Consider the following 18,981-nt stretch of genomic DNA (forward strand, 5'->3'; position numbering starts at 1 on the left):
GAAGACAATTATATTCCATTATAATACCATTAATTTGTTTGCCTCATAGATGAATTTTCCTAGTAGACACAATTCTTTAATATTATGGACACTCAATAACTGAACTACTTTAAACACAGATGTTTTTTTCCAATAATAGCCTTTGATAAAACGGGATATGAGATTTTGGAATTTAGAACAGACCAATAAAAAATGAAATTCGTCCTCTACTTCAGAGGGGGAGTTACACTGTTTACAATATCTACGTTCTCTAGGTATACCTTCCAACTTCTGCAGCCAAAGAATGGATAAATGTACGGATTCGAGTTAAACAAATGCGATATCCATTTGGTACCGCTGAGCTAAAGGGAAATTGCCTAAAGCTGACGTTTGTAAGGCAACCTATAGCACATCTTTTACATTTAATTGGAACATAATTATTTTCCTCGAGAATCATCAGAAATACTAACCCTTTTTGAGTAAATTATAAAATTTGTGGTAATGATCTTTGTATACTATATATAGTCCCTGGCGTCTACTAGAGCCAGCATCAGGTTTGTAGTTGTGTCTGCATATCATTATCCGTCACAGAGTTTATTCCCAGTAATTGGAGCATCACAAATTAACTAGTTTCAATTTTATTTTAATCTTGATTTAAATTACAATTGAAGTCAGTTTCCATTTGATTTCGTCAAAACTTACAAGGATTTATATAACAGTAATGCTAGCTGCGTTATAAGCACGGAATTAGATTGTTATCTCAGTCCGTGGTTATAAGGCATTGCAGTTGTAGTTTCAAAGTTTAGACATAATTGAAATCAATTAATTTAAGTAATTATTGAATTCGTATTAAATATGCTTACTTAAGAGGATACGGATCACAAGTTTCCATTACGTTTGATATGAATACAGCTCTAGGTGAAACTCGATTATCATTACTGCTTCTAAATCGAAAACCATCCACTTTGTGAGCAAACATATTCACGTCCGTCTTCGGTTCTTCACTGCATATTTAGTTCATACTAGACTGATTCAGCAGAGCGTTTTGAAAGCCAGTGTAGTAAAATCAAGCATTTCATGAACGTCGAATAAGGAAATGAACACATTTCTATTTTTAAATTTCTAAAAATAACTCAATCTCCTATAAAAGGGTGAATTTACTCGAGAATGTTAGACAGATATGTTAAGACTTTGAACATTTCACTTCTCGGTCAAGTTTTACAGTTTCGTTTAAACACCGTAAGTACCACGTTATACTGAATTAGTTAGTCAGGCATGTTCAGTTGAACATTCACACCTGTTCTAGTGCTCAGGTAGTGAATTATTCTGACGTTTTATCAACTTTTTTCATATCGGTCTGTCGTCGATTAACCGATGTGTGGGTTGATATTTGATTAATTCTGTGGGCCCCTCTGGTTCTCCTGTCGCCTGATGTTATGAATTGGGATGGATCAATAGCCACATGTCCGTTTGTTATTTTGTATAACATCATGAGCCTGGCTTTTGTTCTTCGCTGGGCTAGGGGTTCCCATTTAAGTATATTTATCATGTTGGTGACACATCCAGGCTCTCTAGATCTATGATAATTAAATATGTATCTGGCAGCCCTACGCTGTACATTTTCAATTGCTAGGACCTGGTCTGAAATAAAAGGGTCCAAGCAAGTGGCTGCATATTCTAGTATTACATAATAATATATACGTCTCTAGCTGTTTGTATGCGCGTTTTAACGTGTTGCTACAGTGATTTGCATCAATTATAAAATTCATTATCTTTAGTTGGGCTGATTATGAAGATATAGTATGGAGTTTTTAGTAGATTTCAAGCCTTTCTCCCTGCTTGATACTAACATGAGGTGAAAAAACATATTAAGTCTCCTGATATTTATTTCCAGCTGCTGTGTTTCCATCAACACTGACATACTTTTACTTTCAAGCAGGGCAACTGAGGACTATAAATTAAAGATTCTATGTTTAAAGGGAGGTAATTCCTTCAACTCAGAATTTGTCAAACTCATAGAAATTGACAATGTTTTGTTTAAAACTACCGGTTGTCGGCCATTGGTTTCTTAAGGGTAACAATTTCACAATCTTAAATATTTCAACCAATTCCTAAACTTTTATAAGTTAAGTTTTTTAATTCAACAGAATATCGGACCAGGTTTCTTGACCTGCTGTGAGTGACTCTTTGACAATGGTGAAGACACTACATGACGTGTGCCTGACATGTATCCAGAAACGCCTGGACAAAATACCAGATGTTGGACGACGCCTTCCAAATGTACACAAAGAAATTCTGCTGGAGAGACTCGTGAACCATGACATTCTCACTGAGCATTACTTCAAGGCTGTGCAGAAGAGTTTGTTTATGAACAATCTAAGACGAGTGACCCTATACAAGAGCGATCAACTTACTGATGCAATGTTAAAGACTTTAGGAGAACGTTGTCCAAGCATGCATCAGCTGACCATACACATGTGCTCAAAAATCACAGGTTTGTCTGACTTCCTCTGACATACTTATGCTCGTAATAGATAAGCCCAGGGCCCATATTCATGTAACCTTTCTCATGGTCAAGTGTGGATTTGTGCCCAAGCCTGATTTACTGTTCCGGTTATGAATTAACAAGGAAATATTATTTTGTCAATGATTTTGGAAAAAATGGAAGAGACTTAAAGTCCAATACTGTTTTCAATGTTTACATTTGAATTTTGATCGTTTGACATGATTCAAGTGAGTTTCAAGAAAGTTGGATTGAGCACAAAACCCATGCTTCAGAGCATGAGAACAGTTTCATGAATATGGCCCCAAGGTTATAATCTCAAATAATGAGTTTGGTCTTATTACAGGACCATCGCAAAGCATTTTTTGACTATTCTACTGAACTGCAATATATCTTGGTGGGCTTATTACCAGGCATGGGTTTCTTGGTGAAAACATCAGGTTTACAACTCAACAATTCTATTCTGTGTGCCTTTTGGCAAATAAGTTGAAAATGCTAATTTAATACAGATTATGAGATACCATATTTTAATCAAATAGTAACTAGTATCTAGTAGTAATTTCTAAGCCAATAACCTCAACTTGAGAAGTTTTTTTTTTGATATTGTTAGTTAATTTTTTCGATGCTGTGTAATACAACTGTACATCAATCTCATTATTATCTCATTATTAGCTCACCTATTATTAGCTCATTATTAGCTCACCTGGCACTTTGTGCCAGGTGAGCTTATGCCGTGTCGTCCGTCCGTCTGTCCATCGTCCGGCATCAATATTTTAATTTTAACGACTTCTTCTTAATAACCGAAAGGCCTAGGGTGATGATATTTGGCCAGAAGCAAACTGGGATGAAGGGCTATAAAGTTTGTTAAAATTATTGACCTTCACCCATTTTCAAGGTCACTGGGGTCAAATATGTTAAAAACTTTAAACATCTTCTTTTCAATAACCAAAATGCCCAAGGTGATGATATATGGCCAGTAGCATGCTGGGGTAAAGGGCTATCAAGTTTGTTCAAATGAATGACCTTCATCTATATTCAAGGTCATGGGGCCAAATTTTTGAAAAACATTTAACAACTTCTTCTGACTTACCAAAATGCACAGGGTGATGATATTTGGCCAGTAGCATGCTGAAATGAAGGGCTACAAAGTTTGTTCAAATAAATGACCTTCACCCATATTCAAGGTCACAGGGGTCAAATATGTTAACATTTTTAAACAACTTCTTCCCAATAACCAAAATGTTCAGGGTGATGATATTTTGCCAGTAGCATGCTGGGGTAAAGGACTATCAAGTTTGTTCAAATAAATGACCTTCACCTATATTCAAGGTCACAGGGGTCAAATATGTGAAAAACATTAAACATTACTTCTTCTGAATAACCAAAATGCACAGGGTGATGATATTTGGCCAGAAGCATGCTGAGATGAAGGGCTACACAGTTTGTTCAAATGAATGACCTTCACCCATGTTTAAGGTCACAGGGGTCAAATATGTTAAAAACTTTCAACAACCTCTTCCGAATAACCAAAATGCCCAGGGTGATGATATTTAGTCAGTAGCATACTAGGATCAAGGGCTACCAAGTTTGTTTAAATGGATGACCTTGAATCATATTCAAGGTCACAAGGAGCAAATATGTTCAAAATATTTAAACAACTTGTTTTGAATAACTAAAAGGCTCAGGATGTTGATATTTAGTCAGTAGCATGCTGGGATCAAGGACTACTATGTTTGTTAAAGTGAATGACTTTGACTTATATTCATGGTCAAGGGGTCAAATTTGTTTAAAATCTTTAAACGACCTCTTCTGAATAACCATGGCTCCTAGGATGTTGATACTTTGCAAGTTGCATCCTGAGATGAAAGGCTATAAAATTTGTTCAACTTCAACATAATGACTTTGTTCGACTTTTAATCACAAGGGGTGAAATGTTTTTAAAAAAAATAGCAGGTTCTTTTGAATGAATTTTAATCATAAATACTGATATTTTGCCTGTAGCTTTGTTTTAGATCACTTTTAAGGTTACAAGTGTGAGATTTATACCAGGTGAGCGATGCAGGCCCATTGGGCCTCTTGTTATCTCCATTCCACGGAAGGTTATTTTTTTTTCTAACAGTCATTACTACTGACATTAGTTTCAAAGGTAATTATAAATACTGATATTCCCAATTGACAATGATGAAAACTGTCCGTGTCTACACTTCACAGATAATGGTATAAAGTCTGTGACAAAAACACAGAAGGAATTGATGATTCTGGAGCTGAGGAAGCTAGCAAACTTTACAGGGAAAGGCCTGGAACTTCTCAAGTCTCCAACATTAAAGTTGCTAGATCTCCGTGGCTGTAATGCTGTAACCAATGAAGGTAGGTAAAAGCAGGTATATTCAATGATAGTCGGAATTTACAATATGATTTTAAACAGCCATCAAAACATTGACCCCTCTAGGTGTCCTCCCCCAACTCCCAAATTACACCAAACCTACTATTTTTTGTAACAATTATTTCTGTTGAAAATTCAGCAAAACTTTGCGAGTATCAAACCTTACAAAAATATCTAGAACCAAGTCAATTTTTGCCTGGGTTTCTACATTTCATTTGTGGAGAGTCTGGCTAAACTTTCATCAAGAAAATTCCTTTACAGAGGTTTTCCGTAAGAAAGAATTATTTAAATTCAGGAAAAACTTTGTTAAACTTAACTTCTGTATTGCTCTCCTCCTATAGAAAAAGACTTTATGAAACTCCGGCCTGTAAGATTGGGAGAAGATGGCAGGGAGAGAAAGGGAGGTTATCTATAAATTAATTAGATATTGTAATGTGTTAAAATTGTAATGTCTTTGAGGATTTCGACTGCTTTTATACTGATTCGGAGATTTGAAAATGAAAGTCCTAACATAACAGAACTTCAAGATAGGGGATGGGTTTATTACTGGGCATCCTCTCTTTGCATTGAAAGTGAGGAAATAGGGAACAGGCATCCTCCATACTACACGGGTTACGCTCACTTCCGCTCTCTGCATCCCTGGGATATGTCATAGCAAAATTGAAGGCATATGGCTAGCTATATGATTGGTCTAAAGTAAAAAAAACTGACCGGTCTTCAGGGCGATACCTGATCTTTGAAGATTACAGATGAGCAAGCAACACCCAACTTCAAAGCCAGTAAAGTTTACCGTTTCATGCGGACGAGAGATTATTTTGATGAATATCAAAGGATCAAACTAGTATTATCATCTGATTCGCGAGGTGGGTCACACTGAGCCTTCAATTTTTTTCTTGACATATTCCAGGGGTTCAGAGAGTGTAGGTTAGTGTATTCCCTTGAGTATCGAGGATGGGGAACAGGGGGTTCATTGCTAGGCGTGGGCTTACCACTGCTAAGATATGGTAGTTCATGATGTGCCCATATCATTTGATATTTATACAAAACAAGTGTAGTTCGTTTAAAATCAACATATGCTTGTTTTATATATTTCAGCTGTTGAAACGGTGACGAGAAACAATCCTACCATTTCTAGTCTAATAATTTATGACTGCGGCCAGCTATCTCCTCAAGTGTTTGCCTCGATAGCTCAGGCACTTAGACACAATCTGGTAGGCGATTTTATCTGTTCATTTTGAGGGATTTGTTCTCTTTAAATTTTCTTTGACTCTGCAACATTTTCTGAGTTTACATTAGCACTATTTAGCAGAAATCTTTTTACAGGTTCATTTTGAATGATTTGGAGTTAAAGATAATGAAAATTTGTCAGTAGCTTCAATTTCATCCACTTCGAAGGTTGCAACTGTGAAATTAAAACCAGGTGAACAATGCATGTCCATTGAGTGTCTTGTTTTTAAAATTGAAATAAACAGGATATTTTCATGGCTTATTATTAAGAGATGTCAGAAAAAAACCTTATTACTAATTTAATATATTTTGTTTTTAAGGAAGAAATTGAGGGATGTCCACGCCCAATGACAGATGAAAATATCACCGCTCTGGCCAGATTTTGTCCCAACCTTACAAAGTAAGAAGAGTTGTAAAAGGATTAAGCTGGATTTGTGAAACTCCTTCACTGGCGTGTGAATTTTATCTTGATTGTGACCTACATGTGTTGTGGACCTTGATGCAAGGTGGCCATCATGGATTTTGAAAGTTAAAGTTTGTTATCGCTATTTCTCTAAAAGTACTTGTCAGATCTTTCTCAGATTTCATATGCAGGTTTCCCTTAGAGCTTTCTTAAATGTCGTATATATTATTTCCATTGATCCATATGTCAGATTTGTCAGTTTTGCATGTTCAATTTTGAAATTGATTGAAGTAAAGCCTTTATTCTGACCCTAAAACTACTACATCCTTGGATAGAATATAGAACTTCTCTTACCCTGGACAGGTGTATCTTCAGAATCTCTCATCCCCTTGGGAGGGAGAAAGGGGGAATCTCAGGGGGTGAGGGCAGATTCTAAAGTTGCCAAACTTGAGGCTTTGCTGATTATTTGGCGACAATTAGGAATCTTTCCGTCTTGGTTGAGATTCCCAATCTCACCTCAAGGTGGTCAATGATTCTTTTTCTCTTACCCTGTTCACCCATGGTGTATCATATACATAATGTAATGCTAACGTTCCAGGCTAAAATAATTGTTGACTTGAAGTTATTGTATTGTTGATATGACGTCATACAGTTGTTATAAATAGGGTAATCCCCCCATCTCAACCCTAGGGTGAAACAAGGATATTTCACACCGGGAAAAGTGTGAATACACCTGTCCAGGGTAAGAGAAATTCTTGTCTCACCCGAGGGTTGAGTCACAGGGATTCCCTTCTCACTTGTACAACGTCTCATCAACAATACAATAACATGACGTCAACAATGCTTTAACATCGTGCCGTCAATGCATTGAGCCCATAACGTCAACATTGCATAATGAATATGACAAAGTCAACTGGGTAAGGGAAAAAAAATCATTCACCCCCTTGAGGTGAGATGATGAATCTCAACCCTCAGGGAAAGATTCTTAAGTTGCCAAATACTTGGCATGTCCCGTGTTTTGTGACTTAAGAATCTTTCCCTGAGGGTTGAGATTCCCCTATCTTTGGGGGCTTATTTGCGAGAGGTGGCTTATTCGTGGTCAAATTGGTACCTACATATGATAGACTCTGTATGTCTTGCTGTAAATAATATATTTCTATCTGTATACCTTTCTATTTTCAGTTTAAATCTACTTGGAAGCTCAAAACTGACTGGGAATGCTTTGCTTGAGGTAAGTATTATTTTGGACATTGATTACATTTTGTATTACTATTTGAGAGCATATTGCAGTTACATATATCTTTGTAAAAATGATATTGTATCCCTTACACAAGTCGAATTGCAAAGTTTGATAATATGATACAAAATTATCATTTACTTTTGAATATTTATCTGTAATTGTGGTTTAATTTGATAGAAAGGAGATATTCAGTGCTCGAATTATGCAGCAAAAACAGTTTTGAATTTGCACCATTCATTCATATAAAATTGGCAGAGGTGAATTATTTGTTATAAATTGTCAAAAGGCAAATATATTATAACGGTTGACAATATTCACATGTTACATTTGTGGAGTTGTCGGTGGTGCATATCTCCACCAGCCCTACACCGGGATCTAGTAAAATTTTACGTCAAGTTGTTTAACAATTTTCAATGTTAATTATGGATATATTGATTGCGTTTAGTGATGAGCAATCGGTTTAAAATCATAATCAATAATCAGTTTGTAATTGGAAGTAGTAAACTGATTGATGATCAATTGCATTATAATTGTATCGGACTGAATTCCCAACTAAAGTGACAACACTATGGTCACACTAATAGACAAAGTTATTTACTATACATAAGGTTTCCTCATTTAAATATTATTGGATTTCTTTTTTATGGTTTTCTAGTATTACTATCAATCATATTATAAAGATATAAATATAAATATTGTAAACTTTTTACACTTGAGTTAAGTAATGAACAAATTATTTTGGTTATGGAATTCGTAATTGACAATTAGAATTGGAAAGAGTAAACCAATCAGTCTTCAATTATAATCAATCATTGGCCTATCACAAATAGAACATTTCCGAAAAATTGCCAGCAGGCTTGTACTCTTAAACTTGAAACAGTACACCCCTGGACGTATGCTAATCATTAATAATGATAATAATAATTTGAGGTTCTTGTATACCGCATTATCACAACCTAGATTGTAGGTTCACAAATTATTATCCGTGGTTATAGGGCCTTTGCAACCAGCCAATATCTTTCTCAACTCCCTAGGGAGCATACAGCCGGTGCTGCCATTTCGGTGCTCACAGCTAGCATTCTACAATTCTAACAATGCCCAACCGGAGTCATTTACAGCTGAGTAGACTGGAACAAGCGGAGTAAAGTATCTTGCGCAAAGATACAAAACAGTGCCGTGCCGTGACTCGAACCCGCAACCCTTCGTTCACGAGGGGTTCTGTTCTTCGACTAACAGATATCTTGTATTGACAGTTATCCCAGGGATGTACCAGGTTAGAATCGCTGGACCTATCCTACTGTTACGGGCTGCAGGAATCTCCCGACAACCAATTCCTCTGGACCCTGCCCACCTCTCTCACACACCTATCTCTCTGTGGAGTTCTACTGGCAGATGAAGATCTGGTCGTAGAAACTTTACAACGGTTGAGGCATCTCAAGTCTGTAAGACTGTGTGGCATTCCTGCCATCAATGACATCACCTTTCCAAAGGTACACAAACTGCCAAAGCATCTGTTTTCTCAAAGAAAAGTGTGAAATCGTAGTAATGAATATGATTGATTGGGTTTATGCAAGTAGAACTTCCTCAACAAATGACGGTTTTCTGTAAAGTGTGTCTTACTAAAGGTAATTTTTGAGATATATATTTTTTCACAAAGTCCTTATTTTTTTTTTTTAATAAATCAATTTTGCTTCGATAACACTGAATAAATCCTGATAATTGTTCCCAAATTTTCCGCTGAGGAATGAAGAACCATAACTACCGGGACCAGACCGCAGATGATGGGTTACACCCTGCAGTCAACTTATTACTTGTACTCAGTAGCAAAAGCTACCTGTACCCAATGGTTGTAAGTCTCCAAATCAGTAGTCATCACCACAAATTACCAATTTTATTATGGGTAAAAATTGTGTCATCAAAAAATATCGTCAAATCTAAAGTAGTGTTGCCATTTGGCGAATTGGCGATTGTGAATGTGATCCCTGTGTCCCACAAACAAGGGCCACAAATGCTTTGAATAATAGCCTAGTAAGTCATTGGTTTTGGTTTCTTTTTGTATTTGTTATGCTTGGTGAAATAATTTTGCTTTTGATTAGAAGAATGATTATGTAGCGACAAATGCTGTTAAAATTGATTGATCAAGTTTGGTCATAGGGTTGGGAAGGGGGTGTCAGTAACAAAATCAAAATGGCAGCTGTCCTATGCTTCATTTTTCAAACCAATATTTTGAAACCCATGGAGTACCTAATTGTCAACTTTTAACAAATTAGGTAACGTAATGCTACCACCTTAAATCCTTTATCTGTGTGGAATCAATATAGAAACATGTCCTCTCTCAGTTAGAATGTAGACATCATCAAATACAATATGGAACGTCATGATGGTGCTGCTGAGAAAATATCATAATTCATAGTATTTTGTACAAAAATCATCATTGATTTCGTAAGGAAAACATTGCATGTCTGTTTCTTTGTATGGTTTGTCCTTAACCCCTACAGGATTATATAGGGAGTCAGTAAGACCCATACACAGTAAGGCCCATACAAATCACATAGATATCAACTCATTCACCCCTGAAGACACATTTTAACTCTTCCAATTCATAGGTTGGAATAGTTCATTATGAAATTTCAGGGGTGAATCACTTAATGTAACCACTGCTGTTATTGTCTTTTGACAGATCCTGCAACACATTGGAGGGAGCCTTGAGGTTATAGATATCAGCGGATCACGGGTCCTGACAGACGTGGGTCTGGCAGCTGTGGCCAAGTACTGTACATGTCTACTTGAACTCGACCTCAGTATCTCTAAACTGTTGACCGGTCACACCCTGTTGCCCCTCCTACGGGACCCAGAGAGAGCTCCACTCCTTAGAAAGATTTTCTTGAGTGTACAAAAGGTACTTATACTCACAGGAACATGGGGCACCTAGGTTGCATTGGTAGGATTGAACTTGAAGAGCGTTTATAAATGTACATACTACAGTGGAACCCACCTATTATGATATTCTATTTGCTAGAGAAAAATATGATAACCAATGTATATTATGATAAATGATCAAGCTGTTTTTCGATCGTTTTTAGGTTGTCTGAACTGGAAGTGAGATGCCCTATAATTATCAGACATAGATAGATGTGGAAATATGGGAATATATAAATATAAATTGATTTTTTTATAATTGAAATAAATTGTTAATTGTGATTTATATCATTGTTTAAGAAAAATTTGAGAAAATTGCATTTTGCCTTTGTAACAATCAGTATGTAAATTCCACTTTCACTTTCAAATGACTTTGAGCAATTCCTGAGAAATATTGTTATACTACATGCTAGCTAAGGACACGGTAATGTAAGTCAGTAGGGTGAAATAAGTGATATAAATAGTGACGATTTACCTATTTTGTGATGAAAAGTTGTGTTACATTTTGTCCCAGGAGCGTAATAATATTTTGCCGCGCTATGTTAAATTGAAAGATCAGCACGTCATTGTTTGTCTGACTTTTTGTATCCTTACAATTTGTAAATTCTTATCCCTATGCAAGATTAAACATTAATCAACTGAGCAGTGATAGTCATTGACCGAGTGCAATGCTGGGAATATAAACGTAGATGTCTGATCATAATACACCGATATACCAACTCCAGCACATATAGGCATATGTTACACACACGGAGGCACATCCTTAAATGATCTTATCTGTTAATAAGATGCTTAACCGAATAAACCAAACAAGTCATAATATCGGCACCCTAACCAACTGATCTAGCTAATTAGCAATATTTCCCTGGTCCAGCCCAACTACTTGTATATTAAAAAAACACAAAATTAAGGGGAGATCACTCTATGTATAGAAAAATCTGGGGTAGAATTCTTCAGTGATTTGCCTGCAGTGTGACAGGAATTTTTCAGGTATAATTTGAATGAGGGGATATTTTCATATTAAAACTGAAAGCAAAATATGCACATTCTGGAATTCAGAATGATCATTTATTGATAGAGTGTACAAAACTATTACTATTTCCACAAATTGAAATTGTGATGCAACTGAATCCCGTTGTTGAAAATAATAGACATCATTACAAATATTGTTTGATCATTAGATACAGGCGGAAGTGCTGATGGCAATGGCAGAGAGGTGTTGTAACCTGGAGAAATTTGATGCCGCCGGAGTGGAAAAGGTGTCGGATCACTTGTTGATGACAATGGCAGCGAACTGTCCGCGACTGAAGCACGTCGGAATAAAAGGATGCAAACAGGTACAGACATCTTCAGAACTATACTTTAAGAACAAGAGGGTAAACTCACCACAGTTGAAGAGTTTAAAATGCTGTCGGATATACAGCAGATAGAAAAGAAAGTCTTGGGAAGGGCAAATTCAACACGGAGTAATAACATTTATTATAATAGCTTTAAGTGTATCCGAATTGATTATTTTATGAATTATTTATTACTGTGAAATCACTAACTTTCTAGTTTTTAGCTCCTCTGGTCCAAAGGACCATGGTGAGCTTATGCCATACTGCAGCGTCCATCGTCCGTCAACTGTCATTCAACTTTTCCTTTAAAACGCTACTTCTCCTGAATGGCCCAGTAGATTTTGACAAAATTTGGTCTGAAGCATCCTTAGGCCAAGGGGACTCAATTGTATAAACAGTGGATGTGGCCCCCCTGGGCCCAATAAGGGAAATAGAGGTTAAACATTTAAAACACTTTTTCTTTCGTATGGATTTAAGGATTTTATCTGAATTTAGTCTGGAGCATCCTTTTCCCAAGTGACTCACATTTGTATAATCAGTGGGCGTGGCCCCCCTGGGGGCAGAGGGGTGGGGCCCAATAGAGGTAATAGAGGTAAATCTTTAAAATCCTTCTTCTACCATAGGGATTAAGTTGGTCTGGAGCATCCTTGGGCTAAAGGAACTCAATTTTGTATAAACAGTGAGTGTAGCCCCCCTGGGGGCAGGGGGGCGAGGCCCAATAGGGGAAACATAGCTAATTCTTCAAAATCCCCCTTTTCCTGTAGGAATGACAGGAGTTTTGTCTAATTGCATATAAATATAACCCCTGAGTAACCATGTAAATACATGTACACTACCAGCAACATCTAGCTATTTCAACTTCAATTTTGCTAACATTTTCAGGTGAGCGATACAGCTCCTCTGGGCCTCTTGTTTTTATTCCGTTTATTTCGTGGGTAATCTTCATCCACAAAATCATTGGTCCACGAAATAATTACAAGTTTGATATACAGCAATTCTCCGTTTGAATGGGTATCTGTAAACCATGAATTCATGTACTCACGAAATGGTGTTTTGTCTGGAAACTATGAAATTTGGGCCCCATGAAAATATATGATTTCACATTGTTTGGTGTTTATGTGAAGGGAAGGTTTAAAATTGATTTGTTCATAAAGCTTACATTGACCACTGCCATTTAGTGGCCAGGGAGTGGGGGGATATATAGTGTTACCCGTGTAAATCCATCTCTCGATTCCTTTAAACTGTGTATCTTCAAATATAGAACACCAACTATCCCTTCATTCTGACATCCTTTCTCCCTTCACAAACGTACATATTGCATAATTTTATATGTACATCTGGTTAGAAATGTATATTTTCTTTAAAAAAAATCAATGTTGATTGATAAATTAGGTTTTGTGTTGGTTGAAGAAAACCCAGTTGATCTAGCAGACCAACACCTTTTTATCTCCAATTGTGAAGTACCATCCCACCTCCCTCCATTGGTCCTACCTTTGAATCATATCTGATGTTAAAACACATTCTTGATAATTTACATAGCGAGACTCTTGATTCATAATGTTTCAGTGGTGTTCTCATTTTAGCATGTTTCCTGCTTTAAATACTGTATACAGAAAAAACTTCACTGGTAAAATCAATATCCACTCACCATTAATGTTGCCTTCTGTTTTGATTATGTTTATCATTTTTTTGCTAAAAGTTTGTTGTTATGATAAATTCGCCCTTCTTGCAGAACGCCAAAATGATGATCAAACTTCGGCGAAAGTTGTCCAGTATATAGCATAGCATTGAAATATGATTACAGTAGTTGGACTTCTTGTGTATTATTTTCTGTTGCATACATTAATTTGTGAGTGCGCCAAATCATGAATGTGCACTTAAAATATGATGAGAATATGATTAAAATATGTTTTTTTTTGAAGATTTTGTTTCAAAATGTTGAAAATATTTTGATCTGTTAAAATGTGATATTATACTAAAATTAAGTGCACTCGAGTCAGCATTTCAGCAGTAATTACTCAGTGTTGGTTATATTTACCTGTGTAGGTGACTGACACAGGAGTGTGTGCGATCGCTCGTTGCTGTCCTCTGAAGTCCCTGGTGTTGTCGGGGATACAGTCGATCACTGACAAAACAGTGTTCACTGTGTCAAACCACTGCCACAACCTCGAGGAGATCTATCTCAATGGCTGCTCGAACGTGTCCACGACCACCATCAACTATCTTATAGTGAGTACCAGTTACCTTAGTGTTGAATTACTGAGAGCATTTCATTGTCTGAAAATGGTCCTTGAAAGGGTTGGAATGCATGGTTGTTGTCTGTGCAGTGGCACAGCAGAATAATATTTCTATCGGTGTACGACTTTTCCGGTATTTTTATCAGATTTTTGGGAACAAATTAAATTATCAAGGATAACAAGATTTGATTGTTCATGTTTCAGTCATTGGTAAAAGCTATTTTGAGAAACGTTTTCTCGCAAAATTTTCATTGAATCTTTTCCAATAATGCACATAAAAAAGTCGAAATTCAACATATGATCGAGATTTTATGAATTCGATGTTTTTTCTTTCAATCATTAATTGATACAACTTGGTTTGTTGATTTCCAGGACAATTGTTTACCAAGAGTGTACGTCCAGCACAAGACGCCCAACCTCGTCTCGGAGCACATAATGGGCAAGAACATAGACACAGGAGAGTTCTGTCGGATGGACTTATTAATGGATAGTGGAAGTGCTAGATAGCCGTTGTATCAGGTTTCTTACAGAATGTTAACACAAAAGAGTTCTGCAGAATGGACCTAACACATATAAATTGAAATCCCAGATAGCTAGGATTCTGACAGTTTGTTGACAAAGAAGAGTTCTTCAGAATGGACCTAACACATATAAATGGAAATCCCAGATAGCCATTTTACTAGGATTCTGATTGTAACTTTACAAAGAAGTGTTCTGCAAAATGGCCAAACTAATGGTTGGTGGAAGTGCTAGCTAGCCATTTTTTGATTTTATCAGGATTTTCTGCAGGATGGACCTAAATCCTTGATGTCGTAAGTAGCCATTTTACCAGGATTCTAATAGAACCTTTTTACAAAAGAGTTCTGGAGGATGGACTCAATACATGTGGAAGTGCCAGATAGCTTTTTAATGAGGAATCTATACAGTGTTGATGTGATTTGCTAAAACACAAATTTGAATCTTTTCTAAAACTTTGATAATGGAGTCATACACGCAATATGCATATCATTATAAACACATATTTTATCACACAATAGTACATTGGCTATATTAGCACAGTAAGATATTAGCACATCAAACTTCCTTGGACCAATGAACTTTAAATATTTGTCTATAGTTGGTACTGTATGTAGATTAGAACATCCAAAATAGGTTGTGTAAAAAAAGCATTAAATATTTAACTTTTTCACCCCTAGGTAACTTGAGTAGACTCGACCATACATTCATCTGGATGAGTCCATTATGGTCCACAGTGGTGAAAGGGTTAAGAATATTGCCTAAAATATGTATTTGTTTGAAGAGATGGGCTGATGATCGATTAGTATCAAAAGTCAATCGGTTTGCCCATTCCGATTCTGATTATAAATTCTGTAGTCGATATAATCATTTAATTATTGAAATGTGAGTGTCAAATGTATTCAAGGAAAAGTATGCATTGAAAGCCATGTATACTTATGATATTTACTATATGATTGACAAAACTGCATAAAAGTTGCTTGAAATCAATTCATTATAAAAAAAAGAAACCTAATGCATAGTTAACAACTCTGTCTATTGATGTAACAGTAGTGTTCTCAGTATATTTGGGTAGTCAGTCCCATAAAGTATTAAGTCATAAACCGATTGTATAATCGAATCATCAATTGGTTTACTACTTTGAATTACAAACCGATTTACAATTTTGATTTTATACCGATAGCCCGTCACTATGTGTATGGCATCTTTGTTTTATTTCAAGCATATAGCTGAATTTGTTTTTGGTGATTCAGACCTAAAAAGTCAATTTTGTCGAACATAACAATTTTATCATAAGTACTTTAGAGTATATTATAGCATATAGGTACGTGTATTAAAGAAGCTACCAGATCTCCGCCTTGGTCCCACTGTATAATTTCTGTGAGGGTTGAGTCCCCAGTAATATAATCTGAAATACATTAAAATCACGGCATATTGCTACTATTTGTAAACCAAACTTAAATGCTTATCAAGGAGTTTGGCAAACGACTGAAGGAGATATTAATGGAGATTTATTAAATTTTAATTTTCCCATTGAAAACCATATATATATATCACGATTATGGCAGAATTCTAATATTTTTTACGAGTGCTTTATGCAGAAAACAGGTATGTTCTGCCATACAAGTGAGTTGTTCAATAGGACACCAAAGATTCGTTTGTTACATTTTCAAAGTACCTAACGTGGCGACAATGTTACTGCATGATAAAAGATGGGCATAGTATACATAAAAAGGTATTTTAAGATAATGGAAGTGTGAAATATATTGCCAGTAAACGAGATGGCAGATTGAATATGTTTAATAATATCAAGTGTAAATGTACTTGATGTTAATGCTAATGTTTCAGCATTGTTTAGTTTATTTACGCGAGCATTATTTATTGTTATTACTAGAATTTATCTTTTGATTTAAACAAAGTTGCATGCTTTTGTATTTCAGTTCTAAAATTATTCACTTGTAAAATGTTTTTCGGCACAGACACATAACTATTTAAGGTTTGTAGGAATAGAATAAAAAGATATATATAAAATATATATATATAAATTTATATAACAGATATATATATACATGTATATATAAAATGGGTAAATTAAAAAAGACGTTTTAGATGTTACATTCTTCACTGACATTTTAATACCAGTGTGAAAAATTTAGTCTGAAATGTAATGTTTTTCTTTTGTTAATTTACCCATTGCTAACAAAATTACCATGTTTTAATTGCGATTTATATTTATGTATTCAACACAGTAGAATTATACCACATCATATCCTAAACCTTTGGACCAACATTCATTTATACATTATGTCAAATAATTTGATATAATTTGTGTTTCTATTTTTATCATATCATCATTTTAAAAATAGTTTGATATCTTTTGTCTGTGATATAGATATATATTCATGTATATTCAAGTCCCACTTAACAGAAACAACTTTAAATAAAGTTTTAATATATATAGGTCAGTGTTTGGTGGTTTTCAATTTTTCTGGACAATTTCAAAAAATATTTTTTGAGAGCCTGTCACTTCAGTCCTAGTCTCTGGTAACAGAATAGAAGGGGTGAACTTGACATGAATATACCTTAAGGATCCCTGTCCCACTATCAAAAATTGTAACTTTGCTTTAGAATTCCTGGCGTAATTCTTACATTTATAAAATACTTCTAAAATCAAATCTTGTAGAACTTTTATGAAAAAATGAAGAAGGAATAAAGAAGAAAAAATCTGCAACAGCGTTCTGAGTGTAAAAAAATATTAAGGCGAACTAGGACTTGAGCCATGAACCCTAACCCAGTCGCGCTAAAGTAATATTCATAACGAAACAAAAGTGAGGTTACGGTAATGTATGTACGAGAATCTGTAGTGAAATTTTCTAGTGTTAATACCTGCAGTGAGAAAGGGATCGATTCAGCACTTGCTGTCAACTAGGAGTAACTTTTTAAGATACAAATCTAAAACTTAAACCAATGAAAAAGTCAAAGAATCACATGATATTTTATATTGAAGTCTTAAAATAGAAAAAAATATATATTATAATTAACATTTACATGTAGGATAACACATACATAATCTGGACTCAACCACTCACTCAAGACAGCAACAGAAAACAACAGGAGTAGACCAGACTATATCTTAAAAAAACTGTTCTCGAATTTCTTATTTGTCAAGATCTTGCAACAGGTTCAGAAAATGAACTGGCATTTCCCCAAGACTGTTTAGGATAAAAAAAATAACAATGAATTTGGGTATTAAAAGTATTGCAAGCACACCTTGAATACAAAGTAGATTTGCCAAAATTTCTAGCCCATTAATAATAGTTATTTCGTTGACTAATGTAATATACTGTGACAGGTATCAGTTTTGATACAGATCTCTTAAGATATAAATTGATAAAATCCAATATTCTACTGGCTAAATGTATCTAACTCTGCAGTGAAGCTCGCAATGGCAAACAGAATGGGAATATATGACTTACTAAAATATGAACGGAACGCCTCCATGGGTAAAGTTTAACGCGAAGAATGTTGATATATATACTTATATCAGAATCTTCTCGAGTTTGGACGAACCTAAATGTATATGTTCTTCAACTACAATGAGAGAGAATTGTTGTGTTCGTTTTGATCTCTTCAAATTAGGACTCAATGGCATACGATATTGGCTATATATCAAGAGTTGAAATAGCAACTGTGTATACTTTAAAATAGTTGTATTTAAATAGTTGTATTGAATTTAGATGTGTCAAATTGATTAAGCATGACCTCCAATTGACCCCCTGATCGGCCTAAGGGGTTATTAACAAAACTGTTCTAAAATCATCTAGTGTTGCATGAATGTAAGAGGTTTGGGAGTTGGGATGTGTCAAATTCTGGTTGGTTTAAAAAACGAAGAAAAAACAAAAATGAAAATAAATTGGAAGATACTCAGAAAGTCAGTTAAATCTTGGTTATCAATTAAAAATCGATTTTAAACTGTACAAAGCTGAAATCTTCAATGCGAATAAATTTAGATACATGTCATACTATCTATTAAGTTTGTATCGTTCTTGCATCAAACCTTTAGGGAAAAAACCAAAATAATCAGGTGAGGAATTTAAGGACTTATTGGCCCCTTGTTAGATTTGTTCATATTTTGTTGAAATAGCTTGACATGATGTAAATCATTTAAAAAGACGACAGAGGAAATAAATAAGAAAATAAAAGTTTAAAAATATTTTTGCCTTGACGACTGTATTTA

General features: G+C 35.3%; 1 protein-coding gene across 1 annotated transcript; it reads left to right on the forward strand.

Moving 5' to 3' along the window:
• The first annotated feature begins 1,079 nt into the window (after nucleotides 1-1,079).
• LOC110451708 (F-box/LRR-repeat protein 20-like) lies at nucleotides 1,080-15,472 on the forward strand. Its single transcript, XM_021499848.1, has 11 exons — nucleotides 1,080-1,218; nucleotides 2,127-2,473; nucleotides 4,694-4,849; nucleotides 5,961-6,076; nucleotides 6,413-6,492; nucleotides 7,678-7,726; nucleotides 8,989-9,225; nucleotides 10,416-10,634; nucleotides 11,836-11,991; nucleotides 14,038-14,220; nucleotides 14,601-15,472. The coding sequence occupies exons 2-11, from the start codon at nucleotides 2,173-2,175 to the stop codon at nucleotides 14,733-14,735; spliced, it is 1,632 nt and encodes a 543-aa protein (XP_021355523.1). The 5' UTR covers nucleotides 1,080-1,218; nucleotides 2,127-2,172; the 3' UTR covers nucleotides 14,736-15,472.
• Nucleotides 15,473-18,981: the final 3,509 nt, after the last annotated feature.

Source organism: Mizuhopecten yessoensis, unplaced genomic scaffold (genome assembly GCF_002113885.1).
Source record: "Mizuhopecten yessoensis strain PY_sf001 unplaced genomic scaffold, ASM211388v2 scaffold6169, whole genome shotgun sequence".
NCBI classification, from domain to species: Eukaryota; Metazoa; Mollusca; class Bivalvia; order Pectinida; family Pectinidae; genus Mizuhopecten; species Mizuhopecten yessoensis.